The sequence below is a fragment of the Balaenoptera ricei genome, chromosome 7, assembly GCF_028023285.1.
Source record: "Balaenoptera ricei isolate mBalRic1 chromosome 7, mBalRic1.hap2, whole genome shotgun sequence".
Lineage (NCBI taxonomy): Eukaryota > Metazoa > Chordata > Mammalia > Artiodactyla > Balaenopteridae > Balaenoptera > Balaenoptera ricei.
Window position 1 is genome coordinate 63271879 of NC_082645.1, and position 25629 is coordinate 63297507.

At 40.3% G+C, this 25629-nt stretch overlaps 1 protein-coding gene and 1 non-coding gene across 2 annotated transcripts; one reads left to right on the forward strand and one right to left on the reverse strand.

Annotated features, from left to right (window-relative positions):
* Positions 1-12699: 12699 nt before the first annotated feature.
* On the reverse strand, positions 12700-16712 carry ATP5MC3 (ATP synthase membrane subunit c locus 3). Its single transcript, XM_059928137.1, has 5 exons — positions 16604-16712; positions 16305-16416; positions 15031-15108; positions 13931-14124; positions 12700-13234 (listed from the first exon to the last, which is right to left on the reverse strand). Exons 2-5 carry the CDS (start codon positions 16341-16343, stop codon positions 13120-13122), a joined length of 426 nt encoding a protein of 141 aa, XP_059784120.1. The 5' UTR covers positions 16344-16416; positions 16604-16712; the 3' UTR covers positions 12700-13119.
* Positions 16713-21126: 4414 nt separating this feature from the next.
* Positions 21127-21231, forward strand: LOC132369450 (U6 spliceosomal RNA). The gene has a single exon (XR_009504424.1). It is a non-coding gene; the product is annotated as a U6 spliceosomal RNA (small nuclear RNA).
* The last annotated feature ends 4398 nt before the right edge of the window (positions 21232-25629 follow it).

Here is a 25629-nt window from a genome sequence, read left to right on the forward strand (position 1 = left end):
TCGGACTGACAACCCTTCTCTCCGCCCCACTCCCGGCATCCCTCCTTTCTTCTCGCGCCCCTCCCATCCACGCACACGCCCCTTCTTGCCTCCTTCAGACAGAGCGCCTCCGGATCAGGCGGTTCAGTCAGGCTTAAGGAAGCGGGCGGGAACCAAAGAATACTCGGGCGCTGGTTATTGGGTACAGAACCCGAAGGGCGGGAAGCAGTTCTGGAGGGGGCGGGACCAGAGAGTTAGAAGAGTGGAGTTTCTGTACCCGGGAGCTGCGGAAGGCTGTGATTGGCAGCCGGCTGGAGGTGGGCGCGAGTGTAGGGCGCTGGAGCAGGTGGATGTTGAGGTCGCGTGAGGAGGTTGATGGTGTGCAGGGAGGAAAGGTGAACTCTGGGAAGGCTGCGGGTGGCGGGAGAGAAAGCAGGAGGAATCCTCTGAGCCCATCTCCGGTAACCTGGTATTTCCGTTGCTGTCACTTCCCGGCCCTTGGTAGGAAGGAGGGTAAAGCGCAGGGAGGCGCGCACCGAAACCCACCTTCCGGCTGCACTGAAGCCTGAGAAGAAGAGCTTCGGTGTAGAAGACGCGGAGTTTGCTGGAAATTACCCCCTAAGCCCCCTACGCGCCTGAAACGGGGAAGCAAGATGTCAGTTCCGAAATAAATGAAAAAGCCTTTACCATGAATGGCGTTTGTTCGAATTTTACTAAGCTGTAGCTGGAACTGATTCCTCAGGCTCTTAGCGCCCAGTACAGTGTATGATGTTAGCATATAATTATGTTCTAAGTAACTTACTAAAAGGAAATACAGTGCCTTCCACTATATCTCCCTAACTTAAAATAGTGCAAGAGAAAAATCCTCCATATTATGGTGTATCCTATTTTATCAATTTTCCTTTACTTAGTAGTTATAGATAAAAATATATCAATTTTAGTAGAGATAATTCCAAACCTTTAAAACATCAACAACTCCGTATTAACACTTAAGAGAGGACCAAAGGACACCAAATTAATACGAAGTAGAAATAGCACTCTTTCCATAATACTATCCTACTGCTTAATAGGCCGATGCAATGCCTAGGAAATATTTGTCAAGCTTTGAAAGTAGCTGTTTAAAAAGAAGGGGGAGGGAGGTAATCATTTGATTAACATAAAGGACAAAAAAGACTATTTATTGCTCTTCAGTTGACACAGATACATTCCTACAAAGAGAAGTGCTGAAAATATTTCTTAATGTTGCTCTATGATTCTCTTTACAACTTAAATGTTTCAAATGTTAAAGGTAGGGATATTGATTTTTCAATAAATACACCCTAGCACCCTTGAAAAGTATGATGGGGACCCTGCGAAAATTTGCATTAATTATTTTTTTAAAAAGCACGTTTTTTTCAGTGCCTTGTTTTCCACTTATTAAGTGATGATTTCTAGTCTATAGCAAAATTATGTATTAAGTTTACATATGAACATTAAATGCACTCAAACATTATCTCCAAACTCAAATGAAACTGAAATTGTTGGAAGATTGTGGGGCATAGTATTTGAGAGTTAATGAACCTGCAGTTCAATAATGGTATCTGGCGTAAAAGTGACATTGTAATGGCACTGGACCTTTTAGCAGGTTTCTGGCCTCTATACATGTATGTGAGCCAACTCACCCCTCTTTTAAAACTAATTTCATTACCCAAGAGACCTGAAAGAAGCCAAATTATTGACGCTGTTTATGTCTCAAGTTAAAATGAAAGTACCATCTCTACATTAGTAACATTGTAGTAGTGTTAGTGTAGTGTAGCACTGATTATTAAAACCTCAGCAGTTCAGATTACTGATGATGAACATGGTGATGGACAAAATGTGCGACTGACAGATCACAAATTGTTAGGTCTAGAATATATTCACTAAAGTGACACTTCTCTCCGTCCCCCAAAATGTCTAATGTGAGCAAGTGAGTTATAAATGTTATGGCATTTCAAAGTAGATAGACTTTTTAAAACAATTATTTTCCATTCACTTATATCAAAAAATTGAAATTCTCTTCTCCAGTTTGATTCATTTTCAATTGGCAGTAGGTTTGGTTTTAAATTTCTCCTCCTCATCCCTACTTCTCCAGTCCATTGACAAGCAGATAATTATCTACATAATGAGCTAGAACATGTTATTTTTAAAAAAGTCTTTTGGGAGTCCTTTTAGACAAGAGAATAATCATTTAGTAATACAAATGGTGCTCTGATCGGTTGTGAGAATGTAGTTTTGCTAATTTTCTAAAGAGAAAGTATACCAAGGATGAAAAAATATAAAGGAGGTCAGAGGGAAAAATAGGTGAAATGGATGCAGATCTGTTATATATACATGTAGGCAGCCTGGCATAGCAAAGTGACTCACTTTATCTACATACTTCTAGTTCCACAACAGTTCCTTCACTATAGCTTTTCTTCTACAAATGGAGAAAACATTCAGTGTAGACAAAATGAATGTAGTCAATATTTTCAGTTCTGATCCTGTGAACATAATTATAAGCTCACTGTTTATGCATATCCTCATAAAAGGCTTTGCTTTTCAATTTTTTTCTCACTTCCTCATTCCTCCATGTCCCCAACAGCCCTAAAGTTCTCTACAATCTTCTTTTTACAAATGCAGGAAAATTCTGGACTGCTTCTTTGCCTGTCTTATTGTTCCACACATGTATCTACCCAACTTACTCCTAAGAAAATTAGTGAGGATCTGGTGAACCACCTTTAAGAACCCATCATGAATTCTGAATAAAACTGGTATTCCTTAGATACAAAGACAAGCTATTTTAAGAAAACTCAGGACTTCCCTCATGGCGCAGTGGTTGGGAATCCGCCTGCCAATGCAGGGGACATGGGTTTGAGCCCTGGTCCGGGAAGATCCCACATGCTGCAGAGTAACTAAGCCCATATGCCACAACTACTGAGCCTGCGTGCCACAGCTACTGAAGCCCATGCTTTGCAACAAAGCCCGCGCACCGCGTCAAAGAGAAGCCCTGGCTCGCCGCAACTAGAGAGAAAGCCCGCGTGCAGCAACGAAGACCCAACGCAGCCAAAAATAAATAAATTTTAAAAAAACCTCATTTCTGTCAAAAAAAATGTCCATTACTAAATACCACAAGAAACAATGGTGGCCTCTAAATGCTCTCAAAGCCTTCCCAATGCCACAGAATGGGGTATTTCCACCTTGTTTAGAAGTATTATGTGGTTGTCAATCTGTTATTGCTCATAAGGATGCTACTAAAACTCTGCTAAATATATATATATATAGGAAAAGAGAGTGCAAAGGGAAGATTTAATTTATAAGACATAGTTTCTGTTTGTCTGTAGCTAAACAAAACATAGCATAGTCCAGGGCCTCCTTTATGTCTTCCTTGGACTATATTTTCACAGCTATCCTCAAGATGCAGCTCAGTACAGCTGGGATTTTCCCAGTGGGATCAGGAAGGGTGTATGTATGTGTGTCTGTGTGGTGTGAAGGGGGTGGAGGAAGCAGGACATGATTATCCACCCACCTGATATCTGAGATGAGGACAGCATGGCCGCAGACATTTTAGTTGACTTTTTGGTAGCTTCTATTTCATGGCAGATCTTCTCTCCCTCCCTATGACAGCCAGGGTTTTCTTGCATATTGATGAAATGACCTGTAATAAGTTACTTCTCAGTACCCGTCCTCACTATGGAAATTTCCATTCTGAACATTTCAAGTGCAAGGAAGACCACTGTCCACCTCCTACCCCCAATCTTTGGTTTCTCAAAAGAATTTATAATTAACTGTGTGTGGCATTGTGGGGAAAAACTAGAGGGCTGTATTTATCTTCAAATTACACCAGTAAGCTTATGCCAGCTTCAATGACAGCCCAAAGAGAGAGAATGGAATTTAAGGGCCTTGTTTTTGTCCCTCATCTCAATGCCTTCTCTTCTCTCTCTCTCTCATCCCACTCCTTATAAAGAGGGCTTGTCATCATTCTAGTCTGTTTTCCACACACTATTGAATTATCAGTAAAAATAGATAGAACCACTCCCAGAATAGACTTTTATCTGTCATTTGTGTCTACCCTTCATGACTCCCCACAACTAGTTTATTTGTCAACCTAAGGCCCAAATAATACCAAAGCCGTGAATTCCTTATCTGCCAGAAACCAAGGAATGTCTAGTCATTTGGACCCTCCTGGGCCCTTAGACTAATACCTAGCTCTTTCCAGTTACCTTCTTACCTTAGACACAGCCTCATAGGTTAACTGTCAACCAAATGCTCTGTCTCTATAGTTCATTATTCATAGTGTCAGTATTTATTGAGCATGAACATGCCAGGCACTGTTCCTGGCCCTGTGACTACAACAATAAAGACAAAGTCCTCTAAGGAGATCCTCATGGTGGGAGGAGGGCATGACACAATACATATATAAATACTAAGATAATTTAAATAGTGGTAAGTGCTATGGAGAAAATAGAGCAGGAGTGTGATAACATGCAGTATTATAAGCGTACTCCTTTGATACAACTTTAGAGGACTTCAGAGCTACAGACATTTTAGATATCTCTAGAGAAGTAGGTAAATGCTTTGAACTGCCCTTTAGATACAAGTCTTAAGGGAATAATACTGAGCGGTCCAGCATCTGAGAGACTCAGCCAACCTATGCAGCCTATGCTTTGAGGAAGCAAATCCTGGGACTCTTCTATAAGAGGAGCAGATCCTGGAATTTCCAGGGCTGGGAAGTGCTGACTAAATGATTTTTTAAAAAAGCAGCCACTGACAACAACCACGAGTCCTCTTAGGAGTTTCTGCCAAGATCAGTTGTAGGATGCTAGCTCATGCTACTAGGCGGAACAATCAGGAGCCCTTGGATTTACAAGTCCCTGTTGATCTTAGGTCAATTCCTCTCTCCAAAATTTAAGCTCCTTTGAGAAAGAAGCTCTAAGTTACAAAACATATAAGAGGAGATAGAGCACTTACATCATTTGGGAGAAAGAAGTACAGATTCTTGCCAGGAACCTGTGCCAATTTTTAGAGATTATAAACAGATTGATAGCCAAAAGGATATGACCTAGGGAGACAGGTTACCCTCAATTTACAAAATTGACATTTCTATAGATTTGTAAGTGAGATGTGTATTGCAGCCTGTTTTCTCACTGACAGATTTAGACCAGTGGTTCTCAAACTTTTTGACTTTGGGACCCTACACCTCATAACAACATCTTAACATAAGTAACACTTTGGGGAAAAATAATTATATTTTCTAAAACAAAAATAGAAGAATGACATTGTTTTCGTTTTTGCAAATCATTATGTCATGCCTTAGTAGAAGATAGTTGCATTATTGTATCTGCTTCTGCATTTGATCTGCTGCAATATGTTGTTTTCGTTGAAGTGTATGATGAAAATCTAGCCTCCCAGAGCTATGTAAATGGAAAAGGGAGGACCTCATGAACTCCCTGAAAGGCTCTTGGGGCCCTCAGAATTCTCAGACCACACTTTAAGAATCACGGATTAGCAGTACATTGCAATAGGGAGGAGGAAACAAGTCTTCCAATGAACGAGTTGACAGCTTTTTTAAAGATAAGGAGTCTGAGTCATGACACGCTGGAAATCATAGTATTCTGGTAGTACTTCTTTGAGAAGCACTGTAAACTTTGAGTTTTATGTATATACAGATCATCTGGGTTCCTTGTTAAAATTCAGATTCTGATTCAAAAGATCTGATGCGAGGCTACAGAACCTATAGTTCTAACAAGCTCCCAGGTGATGCCAATGGTGCTGATCCATGGACATCACTTTGAGTAGCAATGCTCTCGTAAATTATATATACACATCACCAGAAAACCTACAGGAGAATGCACGAGTAAACTTGCGTGTGTGTGTGTGTGTGTGTGAGTGTGTGTGTGAGGGAAGTGTAGGATAGGGATAGGTGGAGGAAAGAGAGAAGTATAAATAAATGCGTGCCATCTACCAATACTTTTTAAAAAACTATTTAAAAGATGCTATTGTTTCTTATAAATCCTATACTATGACAAATTTTCACTACTACTTGTCAACTAGCAAAGCAAGCTAAGGCATAATGTTGCTATGTTTGTTGAGGCAGAGGAGAATGGTATTAGATCTGAAAAAAAGTAATTTTTGCCCCTAATAATGTAAAGGATTGGGCAACTAATTGATGGACTATGTGTTAGAGTCTTTAAGTCCATAGTATTAGCAGTAGAGCAATAGCATGAAATTATGCAATTTATATATGCTCAGCATGTGGAGAATTCAACAACTCATTTATAATTTCATGTGTAGAAATCACATATTTTAAAAGGCTTTGCAGAGGATAGTACTGCAACAATACAAACTTTTCCTTACTTAACGTGCAAAACAAACCATATTGGCTAAAATTATCAAACAGAATTTAAAACTTACAGTAGAAGCATGAGATAGTTTATTTGGTTATTGTTATTTCCCATTTCTCTACAATCTTTCCTTAAACTTAACTTCAAGGACATTAATTTCTACCCAACTTTAGCCGCTTAACAACTTGACCACAAAATTTGGTCATTCCTTGGACCTACCTTACTTCTAAGATCTGAACTCTGAAATTTAAAAAATTTGTCTGGTTTTTGGCGCTTACTGAAATGGATCTTCAACCTTATTGCAACCTCTGAGCCCTTGATCCCTCCCTCTTTTAAAAAAATTTTGATAAAATACACACAAAATTTACCATCTTAACCATTTTAAGTGTACATTTCAGTCATATTATAATAAATATTCATAATGTTGTGCAACCATCACCACCATCCATCTCCATAACTCTTCTCATCTAGTAAACAAAAACTCTATACCCATTAAACTATAGCTGCCTGCCCCCCTCATTTCCCCCACCTCAGGCCCTAGCAACCACAATTCTACCTTTTGTCTCCATGATTTTGACTACTCTTAAGTACCTCATATAAATGAAATCATACAGTGTTTGTCTTTTTGTGACAGGCTTATTTCACTTAGCATAATGTCCTCAGGGTTCATCCACAGTGTAGCATGTGTCAGAATTTCCTTCTTTTTAAGGCTGAAAAATATTCCACTGTATGTGTATACCACATTTTGTTTATCCATTCATCCATCGATGACACTTGGGTTGCCATTTTAGCTATTGTGAATAACGTTGCTACGACTATGGGTGTACAAATATCTCTTCAAGACCTTGCTTTCGATTCTTTTGAGTATATACCCAGAAGTGCAATTGCTGGGTCATATGGTAATTCTATTTCTAATTTTTTGAGGAACACCATACTGTTTTCTACAGCAGCCATACCATTTTACATTCCTACTTACGGTGCACAAGGGTTCCATTTTCTCCATATCAATGCCAACATTTGTTATTTTCCATTTTTCTTTGATAGTAGCTATTCTAGTGGGTGCTTGATGGTATCTCACTGTAGTTTTGATTTGCATTTCCCTAATGATTAGTGATGTTAAGCATCTTTTCATGTGCTTGTTAGCCATTTGACTATCTTTTTTGGAGAAACGTCTATTCAAGTCCTTTGGTCATTTTTTTTTTTAATTTTTTTTAAATTAATTAATTAATTTATTTATGGCTGTGTTGGGTCTTTGTTTCCGTGCGAGGGCTTTCTCCAGTTGCGGCAAGCGGGGGGCCACTCTTCATCGCGGTGCGCGGGCCTCTCACTATCGCGGCCTCTCTTGTTGCGGAGCACAGGCTCCAGACGCACAGGCTCAGTAGTTGTGGCTCACGGGCCTAGTTGCTCCACGGCATGTGGGATCTTCCCAGACCAGGGCTCGAACCCGTGTCCCCTGCATTGGCAGGCAGATTCTCAACCACTGCGCCACCAGGGAAGCCCTGGTCATTTTTAAATTGGGTTTTTTTTGTTGTTGTTGCGTTTTAGGAGTACTCTATATGTCTGGATATTAATCCCTTATCAGATATATGATTTACAAATATTCTCTCCCATTCTGTGGGTTGCCTTTTTACTCTGTTGATGGTTTTTTTATCGCACAAATTTAAAAAAATTTTCATGATGTCCAATTTATCTATTTTTTTCTTTTGTTGCCTGTGCCTTTGGTGTCATATCCAAGAAATCATTGCCAAATCCAATGTCCTGCAAACTTTGCCCTGTTTTCTTCCAAGAGTTTTATAATTTTAGGTCTTACATTTAAGTCTTTAATCCACTTTGAGTTAATTTTTGTATACAGTGTTAAATAAGGGTCCAGCTTTTTTCTTTTGCATGTGGATAGCCAGTTTTCCCAGTATCATTTGCTGAAAAGACTGTCCTTTCTCCATTGAATGGTCTTAGCATTTTTGTCAAAAATTATTTTACAAAAAAATATTACTCAGCCATAAAAAAGCATGAAATATTGCCTTTTGTAGCAACATTGATGGACCTAGACAATATTATATGTAGTGAAGTCAGAGAAAGACAAGTACTATATGGTATCACTTATATGTGGAATCTAAAAAACAATACAAATGAATCTACATACAAAACAGAAACAGACTCACATAGAAAACAAACTTATGGTTACCAAAGGGGAGAGGGAGGGAAGAAGGGACAAATTAGGAGTACGGGATTAACAGATACAAATTACTGAACATAAAACAGATAAGCAACAAGGATTTACTCTATAGCATGTGGAACTATATTCAATACCTTGTAATAACCTATAATGGAATATAATCTGAAAAAAATAATTGAATCACTTTGCCGTACACCTGAAACTAACACAATATTGTAAATCAACTATACTATACTAAAAAAAAAAAGAGTAAAAAAATTATTTGGCCATATATGCAAGGGTTTATTTCTGGGCTCTCTATTCTATCGGTCTATTATGTCTATCTTTACGCCAGCACCACCGTTTTGATTACTGTAGCTTTTGTAAGTTTTGAAATCAGAAAGTTCACTTTTCTTTTTTTGACTTTCTCCACATCTTCCTTTAGTTCTTTGATCTTTAAGACAGTTGTTTAAAAGTCTTTGCCTAGTAGATCTGCCATCAGGTCTTCTTCAGGGGCAGATTCTGTTGATCTTTTTTTCCTTTTAATGAACCACACTTTCCTGTTTCTTTGAATATTTTGTGATATTTTTTGTTGAAAACTGGACATTTGAATCTAATAATGTGGGATCCCTGGAAATCAGATTCTCCTCCTTCCCCAAGATTTGAACTTTTTATTATTTTTATTTATTGTTGTAGGCTGTCTCTGTACCAAGGATCAACCTGATGTGTAAACATAAGGTCTTCTCAGGTCTTTTCTGAGCCATGACTTCCCTTGGGCACAAGTGGTCACTGTCCTTACTCCTGCTCTGCACTTCTTTTATTCACATGTACTCCATATCATATACCATGCCTTTCCCCTTTTCAAGCCCACAAGTCTCTCTTCAGGAGTATGCTTCAATCTTGTATTAAAATTCTCTAACAAAACAACATACTAACTTCCCCCAAATCAACTTTTTCCTTGTCATTCCTAAGATAATCATACTAAAAATCAAAGCATGGGCTTTGGAATCAAAGATGACCTGAATTTGGATCCTGACTTTGCCACTAAATGGCTATGTAATTTGGGGAACTGTTTAACTCCTCTGAGCCTTTTTTCTCTGCATCTTGGAAACCAATCCCAATTTTGCATGGTTGTCATGAAAGTTAAATGACATAGTATATGAAGTCCCTAGGATAGGGAATGGCACTTATTTGATGCACATACCCTCTCCTCCTCCAACTGGTTCCCATCAAATCCGACTGATACAACTTTTGTAGACTCTTTTAAAAAAAATACTCATTGCCGCCATCCTAGACTGGACCCTCGTTGCCTCTCAGCAAAGCTACTATAGAAACCACTGACCATTACTGGCTCCGGTCTATCCTACACTGCTCTTGTATTAAACTTTCTTGGCTCTAGACCTTCAATGGCTGGCTGTGGTCAAATGAATAAAACCCACACTTTTACATCTAACAAATTACATAATTTGGCCCCAGTTTACCTTTGCAGCCTTATCTTACACTATTTCCCTACCATACCCAGGCAGCTCTGTTTCTCACGAACCTTACCACATGCTATTCACTAGCTAAGATACCCTCTTATTCTGGTCTTTCTTCATTCCACCAGTTCAAGGTTTATATTAATTTGTAGAAAAATAACTCTTCTTCATGTGATTCCATCATTAGAAAACTCTTTCTACTCCCCTGAACATCTTAGTACTTACTGCCACTCTTCTGGAACTCAGCATTCTGAGTTTTAGTTATTTCCATACATGTCTAGTGTTTGGGGCTAGATGACAAGTTTTTCTTTAGTTCAAAAATACACTTCATACTCAAATCTGTATTTTGGTTTAATCCCAAAGGCATTAAAATACCACATTCCTGCAATGAAGAAAGGTAACATGTTACCAAATAAGAAGTATGCCTGGAAATCTGAAATACCTTTAGGTATTCTAAATAAATACAGATGAATTAGCACTCTACCACTCTTGGGTGCTCTTGTCTCTTGGAGTTTTTAAACAGGCCAAACTTAGCAACATGGAAAACTCATTTGGTCTTCAATGCGAAAACATCTTTATTGGCCTCTGTTCAGAAACTAAGAAGTTAGTGAAAAGCATACACCATTAATATTTGCTTATAAGGCTGGTAGTACTTGCTGCAAAAATGGCATACAATAAACATTTCTGCTGTCAAATAGATGTATTCTAGTGATGTACTTTCAATGTCAGAAACTTGTTACTCCAAGTAAGGTAAAATCGCCTGTGGTTATACTTCTAAGTTATATTGATTTTCTAAAGAATTTTTTTCCTCAGTAACTTGGAAGCCAGGCAGCCACAGCACAATTTCCTTTTCATTCTCAGGGGATTTCCTCAGCTAAGGGCATGTCTTATAAGAAACCTGTTCCAGAATCAATGTTTCAGGCCTCTTTAAACACCAAACCAGCACCTAGCAGGTTTTTTGTTTGTTTGGCCTAAAATGAACTTGTAACAGAGGACTGGTTAATCTAAGTATTTCCCTAGGACTTAAAAAATTTCATATGATTTTACACTATGGACTTTGTGTTAATTGTACAGTACTTCTTCGTAAACTGTAGTAAGATATGTATTTTCTTTTAACCATTTTAAAGTGTACAATTCAGTGGCATTCAGTACATTCACAATGTTGTACAACCATCACCAGAACACCGGTTACCCCAAAAGGAACTCCCACACCTATTAAGCAGTTACTTCCCAATCTCTACTCCCACTAGCCTTTAGTAACCACTAATCTGCTGTCTCTATGGACTTTTTTTCTTTTTTTGGTGGCACTGCGCAGCTTGTGGGATTTTAGTTTCCCAACCAGGGATTGAACCTGGGTCCTCGGCGGTGAGAGTACGCAGTCCTAACCACTGGACCACCAAGGAATTCCCCTGTCTCTACGGATTTGCGTATTCTGAATATTTCATGTAAATATTCAGCCTTTTGTGCTTGGCTTCTTTCACTTAGCATGTTTTCAAGGTTCACTCATGTTGTAACGCTCATCAGTGCCTCATTTCTTTTCTATGGCTGAATAATATTCCATTATGTGGATATACCACATTTTATCATCAGTTTATCCAAACATCAATTTGGTTGTCTTTACCTTTTGGCTATTGTGAATAGTGCTGCTATGAACATCTGTATATAGTTTTTGTTTGAATGCCTGTAATTCTTTTGGGTATATACCAAGCTGTGGAATTGCTGGGTCATATAATACATGTAATACTTCTTTACATTGCTAAATTCAAATACTGAGTAGTACTATTTAAGAAAATAGTGAAGGTTCCAGGACATTATGTAACATAGACTAGGTGATTAACCAACCAGAAAGTGGTAGTAGCTCTAGCTCTTTAGTGTTTTTGATACTTTTATAGAGAGTGGGAAGGATACAGATAAGTTAGTGATTCTCAAATAATGTGCACGAAAATTACCTGAGAAACCTTTTTAAAAATGCAGATGGCTGAGTTTCAAGGCCAAAGACTCTAATTCAGTAGGTCTGGAGCCTAGGGATTTATAGACATCCTAGGTGATTCTGATGGAGATGGGTCTTCCCACTGCACTTTGACAAACGCTTGTAGCTGATGGCTCTTTCTCAACTGAAATCAAATTAGGCAGAAGGGATTAAAGGAGTAAAATGAAGCTTTCCAACAGTCATCCTAACCTTTTATAGAAACCCTGAAACTGTGATGACAAATGATGTAATGGTACAATATATTTGCTAGGGGTAAAGCTCAGTCTTTCTATAGCAGCACCCCTTTCTTCATTTTAATAGGCAAAATTTGACCAATAAGCAACTCGTAGTATTATAAACAGAATACTATTGAACCAATTGTCATTCCCAAGACTCCTATTATAAACATTTGTTGGTATCAAAGATAAGCAATGCTTTAGCAACTTTTGGCTTTAAATTTAAATTCAGTTTACTTTTTGATATTTGGTTTTTAATGAGAGCCTTGTTTAAGCAAGAAACTAGCTGCTAGTTAGACTGAGTTTCTTCTTAGAAGACAGATAAGATTCACTATAGACACACAACTGCTTAACGTGAGATCTACTGAAAAGTAAAAATCACCTCCCTAAGCCCAACACCCATTTAATAAGGCTTCAATTCCTAAAAACCCAACATGATTTATTTTTTGATCCAGCTGTGTAAGACCAGCCAGGTTAGTCCTGGAAGGTGATTCTACTTCCAAGTATTGTAATTCACATTAGCCCTTAAAAACACAAAACCATCTTGAGTAATTAACATCTTGATTTAATTAATCATATTTCATAGAAGCTCAAAGCACTCAAACATACCCCCTTTACATGAATAAACAAAAGTCCTATAATTTACAATGTTCAGAACACTGTATAAAAGAATTCCCATAAAAATTACATTAGGATCTTTTCCATCACCAGGGCAACTGCAGTAGTTTCCTCTGACTTGTACAGCCTCTGCCTGAATACATGTTCTTCTTTGTGATGATCTAAATTTAAATTTAGGTAAGTACAAATCACAGCAAAAATTAAAGTTTTCATCTTTAATGAAATGACTTTGGAAATAACGTACATTTTCATGACACCAATGCTACAGTTTTTGGAGTCACAGTAAGATACACAGAATTACATCCGTAATTAACATGAATGCCAACATTTCAAGCAGTAATTTCTGTTACATGGCAAACAAAATCAAGAAAGCAACCATCAAACAAAAGAGACCCATAGCTTCAGACAAGGCAAATCCCAGGATAGCATATGAGAACAGCTGCTGTTTCAGCGAAGGGTTTCTAAAAGAGACAACACATATCATCATTGTTACTTTGAAATATTATTTGAATTTTAACATGGTTGGTAAATGTTCAAGAACCAGATTACTAGCGTGAGGATCTTTGTAAATTGGAAAGTACCGGAACAGTGTTTTGCCTAGATCTCTTTTGGTTCTGCCTTTGACATTCCTTTCTCCTCATTCCTAATCATATGGGGAGACGGAGACGCTGTCTCTCTATATCAATATAAATGGTTAGTCTTCATCCATTTTGAGGGATTCTGACATTCTTCTTATCCCCATGAAAGTATGTTCTATACTTTTTAAGATTTGATAGTTTAAAAATAAGGTCTTAAATAATAAAATGGAAGCTGATATTTTTAAAGCATGAGCTCTCTTAATTATATTCCCACTACAACTTAAAAATTAAAGAGTGCAGACTCTGAAGTCAAAGTGAGTTAAAATTTATTTTCTGACACTGGCTTTGACTTTGGGCAAGCAGTATAACCTCTGTGTCCCTAGTCCTTCACAGGTAAACGAGTGTTTCTCCAAGGCGTGTTGGGAGCAGTGAGATAATTGCATGCAAAGACCTCAAAATATAATACAAGACACAGACAAGCACTTAATACAAAGTAGCTATGATTATTTCACTAGTTTTCTAAGTTTCCAATTATTTCAAGCATGTTTTTAAACTAGTTTATTCGGCAAAAGGAATTACCTGGCGTAACCAATGATGAGGCTGCCGAAGACTGTGCCAATACCAGCACCAGAACCGGCCACTCCTACTGTTGCAGCACCTGCACCTATAAATTTGGCCGCAGTATCAATGTCTCTGCTGACTGCACTGGTCTGGAACTCCCTTTGGATTAACTGAGACACACCATTCTGGGCCCCATTAAATACCGCAGAGCTCTAGAGAACAGGAAATAAAGGCAAAGGTCAAATCAGCAATCATAGTTAGCTATTTTAATTACCGTACTGTCAAAATGATAACCACTTCTCTATTTTTGTAGCTGAGTTTGAATAGGAGGTGGTGTGGCACAACAGAAAAATCTGGGGCTTAGAATAATTCCCATCTTGCAGAATAGGAACAGCAATATCTACACCGCATAAGGTTTTTGAAAATTAAGAAACAGTGTACGTGCATATGCTTTTTATTTTTAATTAATTAATTTATTTATTTTTGGCTGCATTGGGTCTTCGTTGCTGCACGCGGGCTTCCTCTAGTTGCGGCGAGAAACTAGCAGAGAAGAGTAGCAGGGGCTACTCTTCATTGCAGTGAGCGGGCTTCTCATTGCAGTGACTTCTCTTGTTGCAGAGCACGGGCTCTAGGTGCGCGGGCTTCAGTAGTTGTGGCACGTGGGGTCAGTAGTTATGGCTTGTGGGCTCTAGAGTGCAGGCTCAGTAGTTGTGGCGCATGGGCTTAGTTGCTCCACGGCATGTGGGATCAGGGCTCGAACCCGTGTCCCCTGCACTGGCAGGCGGATTCTTAACCACTGCGCCACCAGGGAAGCCCTGCATGTGCTTTTTAATAGAGTAGGCTGTTCAGTAACTGTTGCTATCATAATCTTAAATACAGGCAACTCAAAACCATATACTTAAGTATATATACTGACTATATTTCTTAGCCAATTCAGGTGGGTAAGTTTTGGATACAGAAGTTTCTTTCATTGGCTCATTCTCTGCAAATTTTTTGGATGAAAGGGTGGAAAGGACGGCCTCAAACCACTCATTAATGAGGTTTTTCCCCTTCACTTTAATCGAAACCATAAGGCTTATCTGGTAGTGTTACTTAATTTCTATTATTACTATATTTACCTCTCCAGTCCTAGCCTCCGGTCGAGATAACACTGATGCAGAAATTGGTCTGTATGCAACTCTGGATCCAGCTCGGATCTGTTAATGAAAAAAGATTCCATGTATTAAGTAAAAATACAGATAAGACTTCAAGAACCCTTTTGCACCATGAATTCTAAAAAGGCAAGCTGCAAAAATGAGTCAGAAAAATTATGACTTTTCTCTATTGATTCTTATCTTGTCTGTTTGGTCATTTTTCAAGGCACGAAGCTATTTTAATAAAGTTGTTAATGCAATTTTAAAGCTTACTTCATAACGTATTTGTGATATTCTGAACAAAACTTCTGAGAACAATTAGTTAAAAAGAATAAGTATTGCTTTTAAAATTTCAATTATTGTAGCGCCACAATTCAGATCAGAAAACCAGCAATAAAGACCCCACATTCTTTGGTAAGTTTAAGTGGATCAACAAGTAGGTACAACAGCACTATAAACAGCGTGTCATTTTAAATAGCCCATTAGTTAACATGAGCTTCCACTATTTCTAGGATATTCCTATATGTCCATTAATCATAGAATTAAAAAGCAGTTTAAGCAATTCCACATCAGTGGAAGAACAACCGTTGAAATACTCTGACCATAAGGGCACGTTCCAGTCAACCTTCTCCGCCCTTGAGTGTCCACTAAATTAAGGTCACAGAAAATCCCTTCACAACCAAGACCTGATTCTCTTAAGACAAACCCCCGAGATCTTCACTTCACCAAAAGTGTCCAAAATGGTTTTGGAAATAACATCCCAGAAGCAGGAGGAGAGATTTTCGGGTCTTGCACCAGCCGCCTCCGCCCACACAGGGTGAGGCAAGTCCCTCCCTCTGCAGCAGCGAGACTGACCTACAGATCAGCAAGTGAGAGTGCAGCCGCGACGCTAGGCCTCGGAGGCCCCCTCCACCCTCCACTGCCCCCCAACCCTCGCGTGGCCGCGATCCAACGGGGTGTCGGAGGAGGTGGGGTGGGGGGCCGCTCCGGAACGAGGAGCAAGGAGGGTTTGACCTACACCGAGCTGGGCCTGACAGCTAGGCCTCGGCGGCTCTCCACCCCCCGAGTGGAGGGGAGGAGCGGAGTGAGAAGCCCCAGGAAGAGGAGGAAAGGGAGAAAAGGACACAGAGGTTAAGGGGCTAGGGAGAGCTGTCCCGAGAGGGCGGTGTGTCCTGCCCCGAGGTGACCCGTTCAACAACGTGGACGCCCGGGCCAAGTGGTCGGGGCCTCGAGCCCCCGGCCCAGCCTGGGCTACGCACCAGAGCTGGGGTGCAGGCGAGCTTGGCGCAGGCGAACATCTTGCACTCTTCGGGGCGGCGCGGCTGGAGGACTTGGGTGACAGGCGACTAGGGCTTCTCTCCCGCTTCCTCTCTGCGGAGGCAAAGAGGCTTAAGGTCAAGTGTCCTCCGAGGGCCCGTCCTTCCACCCAGGTCCCGCGGGCTCCCGTGCACGCGGTCAGCTCGGGCCCCGCGCCAAGCGAGGCGACAGCAGAATGAATGGGTCCCTCCTGGGCGCGGCTCCACCTCAGCCAGGTCCGGCTCCCGCGCCCTCCGCTTACCTTCCCAGGAGGTGGCAGCGGCCGAGTCAGCAGAGGTCGAAGGAATGGGGCTGGGCGCGCAGGCGCGGTCCGGCTCTTATCCGCGCCGCGGCACCCGGATGCAGAAGGCGGGGAATCGGGTGCAGCTGGGAAGACGCTCAAGGTCACTTTGTAACAACTTTATTGGTAACCAGTCGGGAAAGGCAGCTACAGCCGACCGGAGACGGACTGAACGAGCAGAGGGTGGCGGAGAGACAAAAAGAAGAAATAAAGACCAGCCCAGGCAGAGAGAACCGAACAAGTTGTTTCGCCTTTGATCTAGGCTCGTCGGAGGATAGTGGGACTTTGTCTTTCAGTTGATGCTTAATGAGATTTGGCCTTTTATCAGTTGCTAGGTCTCTTTCATAGAGGAGCTCCCTTCCTGGTCATTCTCCTCTGTGAAATGGGACTCTGTGTGGGGAAACGGTTCATTCTCTGCTTGGCAGAAGCAATTAGGGTTACCAGCAAAGTGAAAATGCATTTCTTTAAAGGAATCTGGAAAAGGGTTCCAGAGTCTGGAATAATCTTTTGGGTGAAAGTGGGCCTGACCTACTGGAACAAAGGAATAAGCAAATGAATAGATCTAAGAGCTTCGTGACTTGGGCACAAAATTGCCTCTTGGTAAAGTGAGCCAGGTCGGTTTTTCTTCCAGCCCCATGGTTGGGAGAATTAAGGGTTGTCAATGTTTTTTCATGTAGGGCCAGGGACTAAATAAAGTCTGAGTATTTTCAAAACTGACCCAACTTTAACACTTGTTTTCGGTAACTTTGGACTTCAGATGAATACAGAAACGTCTCAGAAAAATGGCTCTTTCTGGACTTCTGTTAAGTCCTTGAATTCTGTAAATCTGACTTAATAGTTCTAACAAGTGGCTATCAGAGGTGATACAAGTCAGCATAAAAGATTAAATATCTAGTATGCCCAGCTGATGGGATGGCTGGGGGCTGAAATCCCACCCACTTGGCCTAGAGCCCTGGTACAACATGGACCCAGAGGATCACTTCTTTTTCTAGTTGGCACAAAGGTGCAATATCACCTAGCAGTAATCCTGGGGAGAAGCCCTCAGAACTAAAATTTGAAGAATGAATAAGACTTTGTCACTGATCTAACTTCACAGGCAAATGCTTCAAAATCACATGCGAGCTTATCATTTTAGTTTCAATCTCTTTTTAAAAATTAATTAACTAAAGTTTTATTTTTGGCTGTGTCGGGTCTTAGTTGCAGCACGCGGGATCTTCGTTGCAGCACACAGGCTCCTCTCCAGTTGCAGCGCGCTGGCTCTCTAGTTGAGGCGCGTGGGCTTAGTTGCCCCGTAGCATGTGGGATCTTCCCGGACCAGGGATTAAACCCATATCCCCTGCATTGGAAGGCAGATTCTTAACCACTGGACCACCAGGGAAGTCCCCAGGTTCAATCTTTAGCCCATAAAATAGAGATAATTCATACGTGCAGTTCAAAGAGAAATTATTAGTATATTTTCTCAAGTACTCAGTTCTTGCCTGAAGTATGTGGTAAGATGTCCTGTGATGCTTAAAGGAGAATAAACAATAATGCTCTGTATTAGTCAGAGTTCTCCAGAGAAACAGAACCAGCTGGAAGAAAAACTGGCCTCACTTAGTAGGATCCTACAGGTTCTGTTTCTGTGGAGAACCCTGAGTAGTACAGAGCATTATTGTTTATATATATAGAGAGAGACAGACAGACTGAACGGATGACCATGAGGAACGGGCTTATGTGGTTATAGAAGCTGAGAAGTCCCATGAGCTGATGTCTCCAAGCTGGAGACTCAGGAAAGCTGGTGGTATAATTTAATTGGAATCTGAAGGCCTGAGAACCAAGGAGGCCAATGATATAAATCCCAGTCTGAGAAGATAAGATGGAATGTCCCATACCAAAGCCAGACAAAGATGTCACAAAAAAAGAAAACTACAGGCCAATATCACTGATGAACATAGATGCAAAAATCCTCAACAAAATACTAGCAAACAGAATCCAACAGCATCTTAAAAGGATCATACACCATGATCAAGTGGGGTTTATCCCAGGAATGCAAGGATTCTTCAATATACACAAGTCAATCAATGTGATACACCATATTAACAAACTGAAGGAGAAAAACCATACGATCATCTCAATAGATGCAGAAAAAGCTTTCGACAAAATTCAACACCCATTTATGATAAAAACCCTCCAGAAAGTAGGCATAGAGGGAACTTACCTCAACATAATAAAGGCCATATATGACAAACCCACAGCCAACATCGTTCTCAATGGTGAAAAACTGAAAGCATTTCCTCTAAGATCAGGAATAAGACAAGGTTGTCCACTCTCACCACTAATATTCAACATAGTTTTGGAAGTTTTAGCTACAGCAATCAGAGAAGAAAAAGAAATAAAAGGAATCCAGATCAGAAAAGAAGAAGAAAAACTGTCACTGTTTGCAGATGACATGATACTATACATAGAGAATCCTAAAGATGCTACCAGAAAACTACTAGAGCTAATCAATGAATTTGGTAAAGTAGCAGAATACAAAATTAATGCACAGAAATCTCTTGCATTCCTATACACTAATGATGAAAAATCTGAAAGAGAAATTAAGGAAACACTCCCATTTATCACTGCAACAAAAAGAATAAAATATCTAGGAATAAATCTACCTAAGGAGACAAAAGACCTGTATGCAGAAAACTGTAAGACACTGATGTAAGAAATTAAAGATGATACAAACAGATGGAGAGATATACCATGTTCTTGGACTGGAAGAATCAACATTGTGAAAATGACTCTACTACCCAAAGCAATCTACAGATTCAATGCAATCCCTATCAAACTACCAATGGCATTTTTCACAGAACTAGAACAAAAAATTTCACAATTTGTATGGAAACACAAAAGACCGTGAATAGCCAAAGAAATCTTGAGAAAGAAAAACAGAGCTGGAGGAATCAGGCTCCCAGACTTCAGACTATACTACAAAGCTACAGTAATCAAGACAGTATGGTACTGGCACAAAAACAGAAATATAGATCAATGGCACAGGATAGAAAGCCTAGAGATAAATCATAGGAACTATAGGAATAGCTACTACCTTTGGCTGAGGAAGAGTGAATAGTAATGAAAAACTTAGAAATTTAGAGGAGAGGACATGGCTGTCACAGGAACTTGCAGTTCACTTGTGGTAAAGAAACTTGCTGAAGGCACGGGCCACAAGTGAACCATGAGGATTGCCGAGATGAACACAACCAGGCCTCTGCTGCAAGCCAATCCACCTGAAGAAGAAAGGAAAGTCCTTCCTCCTTGTCTGGCCTCACAGTGTCTTTCCAGTGCCCTCTATTGGCCAAGCCTAACATTTTGCCAGTTGTCATAGCAGAAATGCCTACTGGGTCCAGTTGTAGAATAGAAACAAGGCATAGAAGGATGGATTTCTAGTGGAGAAGTCATAAGTTACTAACTAGCACAGATGGTAAGATTCTCAAGGGCAGGGATTAGGTCTTATTTAGTCTTCCACAGCACCTAATGTAGAGTATTAAACATAGTAGTCACTCAATAAAGTTTGCTCAGTAATAGACAGGGTACTTAGTATGTTTGAAGTAATTTGCAGAAACTTTATTATTCTTCTCTTTTAACTAAAATTTTAGGCTGGGACTTCCCGGGTGGTGCAGTGGTTAAGAATCCGCCTGCCAATGCAGGGGACACGGGTTCGAGCCCTGGTCTGGGAAAGTCCCACATGACGCGGAGCAACTAAGCCTGTGCGCCACAACTACTGAGCCTGTTCTCTATAGCCCGCAAGCCACAACTACTGAAGCCCGCGTGCCACTACTGAAGCACATACGCCTAGAGCCTGTGCTCCACAACAGGAGAAGCCACCGCTATGAGAAGCCCGCGCACCACAATGAAGAGTAGCCCCCACTCGCCGCAACTAGAAGAAGCCCGCGCGCAACAATGAAGACACAACGCAGCCAAAAATAAATTAATTAATTAATTTAAAAAAAATTTTAGGCTGTTGGGATAAATTAGAATGACCTCTAGAATTTCTTTTTTTTGCTCATATTGCAAAATTCAAACTTAGAGAACTTGAGGAACATTTTTTTGCTTTATGGCATGAATTTGTTCAAACAAACATTTTTTCTGTGCCTAAGAAGGATTCTGTATTTATATTCTCATGTGCCTAAAGAATTCATTAAAAAACCAAAACAATAAAGCACTTTATTGACCTGTTCTATGATACAATAGAATATTGGCAGGAATGGGACATCAGCTGAAGCAGAATAGGCCCTGGGCTGGGTTGTGAGGTAGGCAAGGTCTGTCTGTGGTTAACCTTTCACTTCTTTTCTCAATGCCTTTGGTCCATCCTTCGGCAACTTACTCTCTCTGCTGGCACCTCGTACCTTCTTGGTGTCTCCTGGCTATGTTAGGCTTTCCATGGTGGCATCTACTGAAGCCATCTCTTTCCAGGCAGTGTCCAGCTTCTGAACTCTTATCCATATAAAATCTAACTTATTGCTTGCTTCAGCAGTGCATATACCAAAATTATAATGATACAGAGAAGACTAACATGGCACCTGTGCAAGGATGACACTCAAATTTATCACGTATTCCATGTTTTAATAATTTGCTACCATTTCCCTCACAGGTGGGGAGGGATGTGAATGCATCTAAGAAAGGGAGAGAATTACAAATGCATTTCCTGTGTTTAAAAAATAGAAGGTTCATCGATGGTTACCTATGGTGGAAGGAATAGATTAGAGAGAACAAGAATAGAAGCTAAACCTCTTTGAATATGCTTTGCTTTCTGGATTTGAATTTGGAACCATGCAAACCATTTATAAAAGTAAAAAAAAATTTAGGGGCTTCCCTGGTGGCACAGTGGTTGAGGGTCTGCCTGCTAATGCAGGGGACGCGGGTTTGCGCCCTGGTCTGGGAGGATCCCACATGCTGCGGAGCAGCTGGGCCCGTGAGTCACAACTGCTGAGCCTGCGCGTCTGGAGCCTGTGCTCCGCAACGAGAGAGGCCGCGATAGTGAGAGGCCCGTGCACCGCAATGAGGAGTGGCCCCCGCTTGCCGCAACTGGAGAGAGCCCTAGCGCAGAGGCGGGGACCCAACATAGCAATCAATCAATCAATTAAAAATAAATAAATAAATAAACTTAAAAAAAAATGTAAATCCCTACAAATTGAAAGTAAATGAAACAAATGAATTTAACTGTATCTAGTCGGTAACATAACCACACATTTACTTTTTGTAAGTACAAAGAGTCTACAAATGGATAAAAAGATAAGTAACTCCTAGATTCATCTGCTTTATGCACGCCAGCCTCTGTGTTATTCCTGCAACATGCCAGCCATACTCCCCTGATAGAACTGCACTTTTCATTCCTTTAGTTTGGAACACCTTATGTTTACTTGGCTTAACCTCCACTTCATTCAAGTCTTTGCTCAAGTCACTTCTTAAGAGAGGCCTTCCTGGATCCCTTACCTAACCTTATATTTCTCCACAGCAGTTATTGCTATCTGGCATTATTTACTGCTTGTTTGTTTGTAGCTCACATTAGACTCTAAGTGTATGAGGACAGGGACTTTGTTTTGTTTATTGCTGTAGCCACATAGCCTAGAACTTGCTTGGCCCACTAATAGGTACTCAGTACATTTTTGAGCAATGAGTTTGGAAGGAACTGTTAAATTTTCTTCACATACCTCTGTATTATTTGATATGTTACCATAAGCATGAATTACTTTAAAATGTAAAAAACCAATATGTTAGGAAAGTTTTAATACTTCATAATAATTGATAAATGTATTATATTATCCCTTCTATGGCACTTGCATTAATGAAACCAAAGGGAAGCATTATTAAATGTTGAATTTCAGTTTTTGGTGATGGGCTTCGGTGTACTTTTATATTCAAACTCTAATCTCTCCATGGTAAGGCTATTCCTGTTTTAAAGCATCACGTGGGTGTGGGTGTAGGTGTGGGGTGTGTATACCTTCTTATCTGTATATTGGCTGGAGTTTCTTGTATGTGATAGGAAAGTATATTGTCGGTTTCAGCTGTGTGTGTGTGTGTGTGTGTGTGTGTGTATAATTTTTTTTTCTGGCTGCGCTGCGCGGCTTGTGGGATCTTAGTTACCTGATCAGGGATTGAACCCGGGCCCACAGCAGTGGAAGCACTAAGTCCTACCCATTGGACCGCCAGGGAATTCCCTCGGCTATATTTTAAGACAACCAATTGCAAGTGTAAGTCCTTATTCTCCTTCGAGAAATTAAATCCATTCATAATCAATGGACCCAGATATTGAACTTACTGTTAAGAGATAAGAGATTTCACAACACTAACAAAATGTTTGAGAGGTCTTTTGCTTATCAATTTTTTTGCTACTCTAGCCTCAATGAGGTCTTTAAGGGTCATATTTCTAGTCCTAGTGCTATGTGATAAATGAAGGTCTTACATCAATTTAGGGAATTACAGGGTTTCCATATGGTACAAGTGCCCCATGCTGAGTAATGCTTTGTTTTCTTTCCACTTTTGGATTATTGTGGCTCTGTGTAAGAATAATATGGTTACACGGCACGAGTCACTCTCCTTGGCCACCTTTTACATCACTGATTTTAGTCAGTTATTCCATTAATTTAGTCAGTTATTCCAGTTTGTTCAGACAAATAGTCTCAGACTTTTCCTTACCAATCTCACCTATCTAAGAATTTCTGATCTATGGGCTTTACTACCAAGGTTAGTTTCCTATGTCATGTCCCCAAGCCAGGGAACTTGGCTTAAAGTAGTGATGGCTCTGTATTAATTTTAAGGGAAGCATGGTTTTCAGAGGCAAAATGTCAAGGAGACACATTTCACAAAATGGGGTCTATAAACCTTAAGGTTCATTTAAGCCTCAAGGATTAAGTTAGAGTGCTTGCTGAAATTGCCTTTCTTGATTTGAACTGGAGGAGAGCATAAGCAAAATGTGTAAGTTTTAAATACAGCAACTTGTTTTTGAACTTGAAGTGGAAAACATGGCCAGAAAAACACCAGTGGTCAATAACTATACGAAAAGCAAAGTTCATAGTAGATAAAATCTTTAATTTAGAGGGTCCTATTCCCTCATTGTGATGAGAACATTCCAGTTTGGAAAGTCACACGTGGAAAAGCACTTCTTTTATCTGGTCATATTTTTGCTCAGTCTTATACAGTATTATGGGGCTGGTCAATCATTCAGGAGAATGGCCATATATTCATGGTAGACACAGGTTATTGAACTGCAGATTCTACCAGTTGCTCCAGGTTGTTCTTTGGTGAGATTCCATCTGCCTTTCTTGACCATTTAAGGGAGTCCTCTCATCTTGTTCTACCAGAGAACTCCTACCAGCTGAGGAATACAAGCAGACCCCCTATAGGAGTACAGCCTTAAAGGATCAGGGAAACTTTTCAAAAGGCCCTGTTCTATTTTATCTTAAAAAAAATCCTGCAATGTTTATATGATACTCTATTGTAGAAATTGAGATAATTTAAAATGCTTTAAATTACCAATTAAATTACTTAATTCTCCCCTTTATTATTCTTCAGTGAAACTGATGTACCAGGAGATAGGTCGTGCTAGGAAAGCATGGTTTTGCTCACTTCTTACCCAACCATTGCCTACTTCAAGATTGCAAGGACCTCAGCTTTAGGAGGAAGGAGTTATTGTCAGACCTTCCTCTTTCTGGTCTGCTCATCCCATGGCCTGTGGCCATGGGTACATTAATAGAGGGTACATTAATATATAACAATATGGTATGTATTATATACTAGGTAGATAGTCCACCTTTCTGAAAACTTACTAAACTGGCAAATTGTATGTAATCCTTTTATTAAGATCCTAACAATTTTAATTTCTCAAGAGTTAACTTCAATCAAACCCTTCCACTACACTGTTTCCTCACTATCTTTCAACCTCTTGGCAAAATATCTTAGTGTTTTTTACATTACATCCTATGTCTGATCAGCATCAGTTAACCTCATCTGATCAACAGCATGACAGCATGTTGAGAGCTCTGGGGAATGAACTGGAAGGGAGGGACCAGGTATAAGGAGTTCAGGTTAAACTCAGGGTCTGAAGTGATAACTTCTTCCCCCATACAAAGGCTGTGACTTTTTCAGATAAATTTGGAGGGTGCTTTTGGTAGGCAGAATGCCCTTCCCCAAAGATGTCCATATCCTAATCCCCAGAATCTTTGAATATGTTACCTTAGATGGTGAAAGGGACTTTGCAGATGTGATTAAGTTAAGGGTTTTGAGATGAAGAGATTATCCTGGATTATCTGGGTAGGCACAGTGTAATCACAAGGGTCCTTATAAGTGAAACAGGGAGGCTGGATAGTCAGAGAAGGAGATATGACCCTAGAAGCAGAGTCAGAGTGATACAGCATGAAAAAGACTCTGGCTGTTACTGGCTTTGAGGAAATGGAAGAAGGGCACCAGCCAAGGAATTCAGGCAGCCTCCAGAATCTGGAAAGGCAAGGTAATGGATTCTCTCCCAGAGCTTCCAGAAGGAATACAGCCCTGCCAATACCTTGATTTTAGGCCAGTGAGATCCATTTCAAAATTCTTTCCTCCAAAACTGTAAAATAATAAATTTGTGGGTTTTTTTTTAAGGTACCCAGTTTGTGGTTATTTGTTATAGTAGCAGTAGAAAACTAATACAGAGGTCAAATTTTGGTGATTCCAGGCATGGGTCAAATCAAGGAGATGGGATGGGGCCTTGACTTTGGAATCCAGGCAGCCAATGTGCCCAGTGTTATGTGGGATGGGCCATTCATTATGGATCTTAGTTTAGTCCAAGGCCTGGGAGGTGAGTAGCAGGGGTGTTCTCTGACAGAAGAGGACATGATCTCCAAGAGCATAGTAGGTATACTAGTCAGCTTACTGGCTAGCCAGGGCACCCAAAATTTGGAGGACAGAAAAAAAGCCAGGTACCCAAGAAACGGGACAGAAGTATATCAGAAGAGAAGACTGATATCTCTGGGCAGGCAGATATA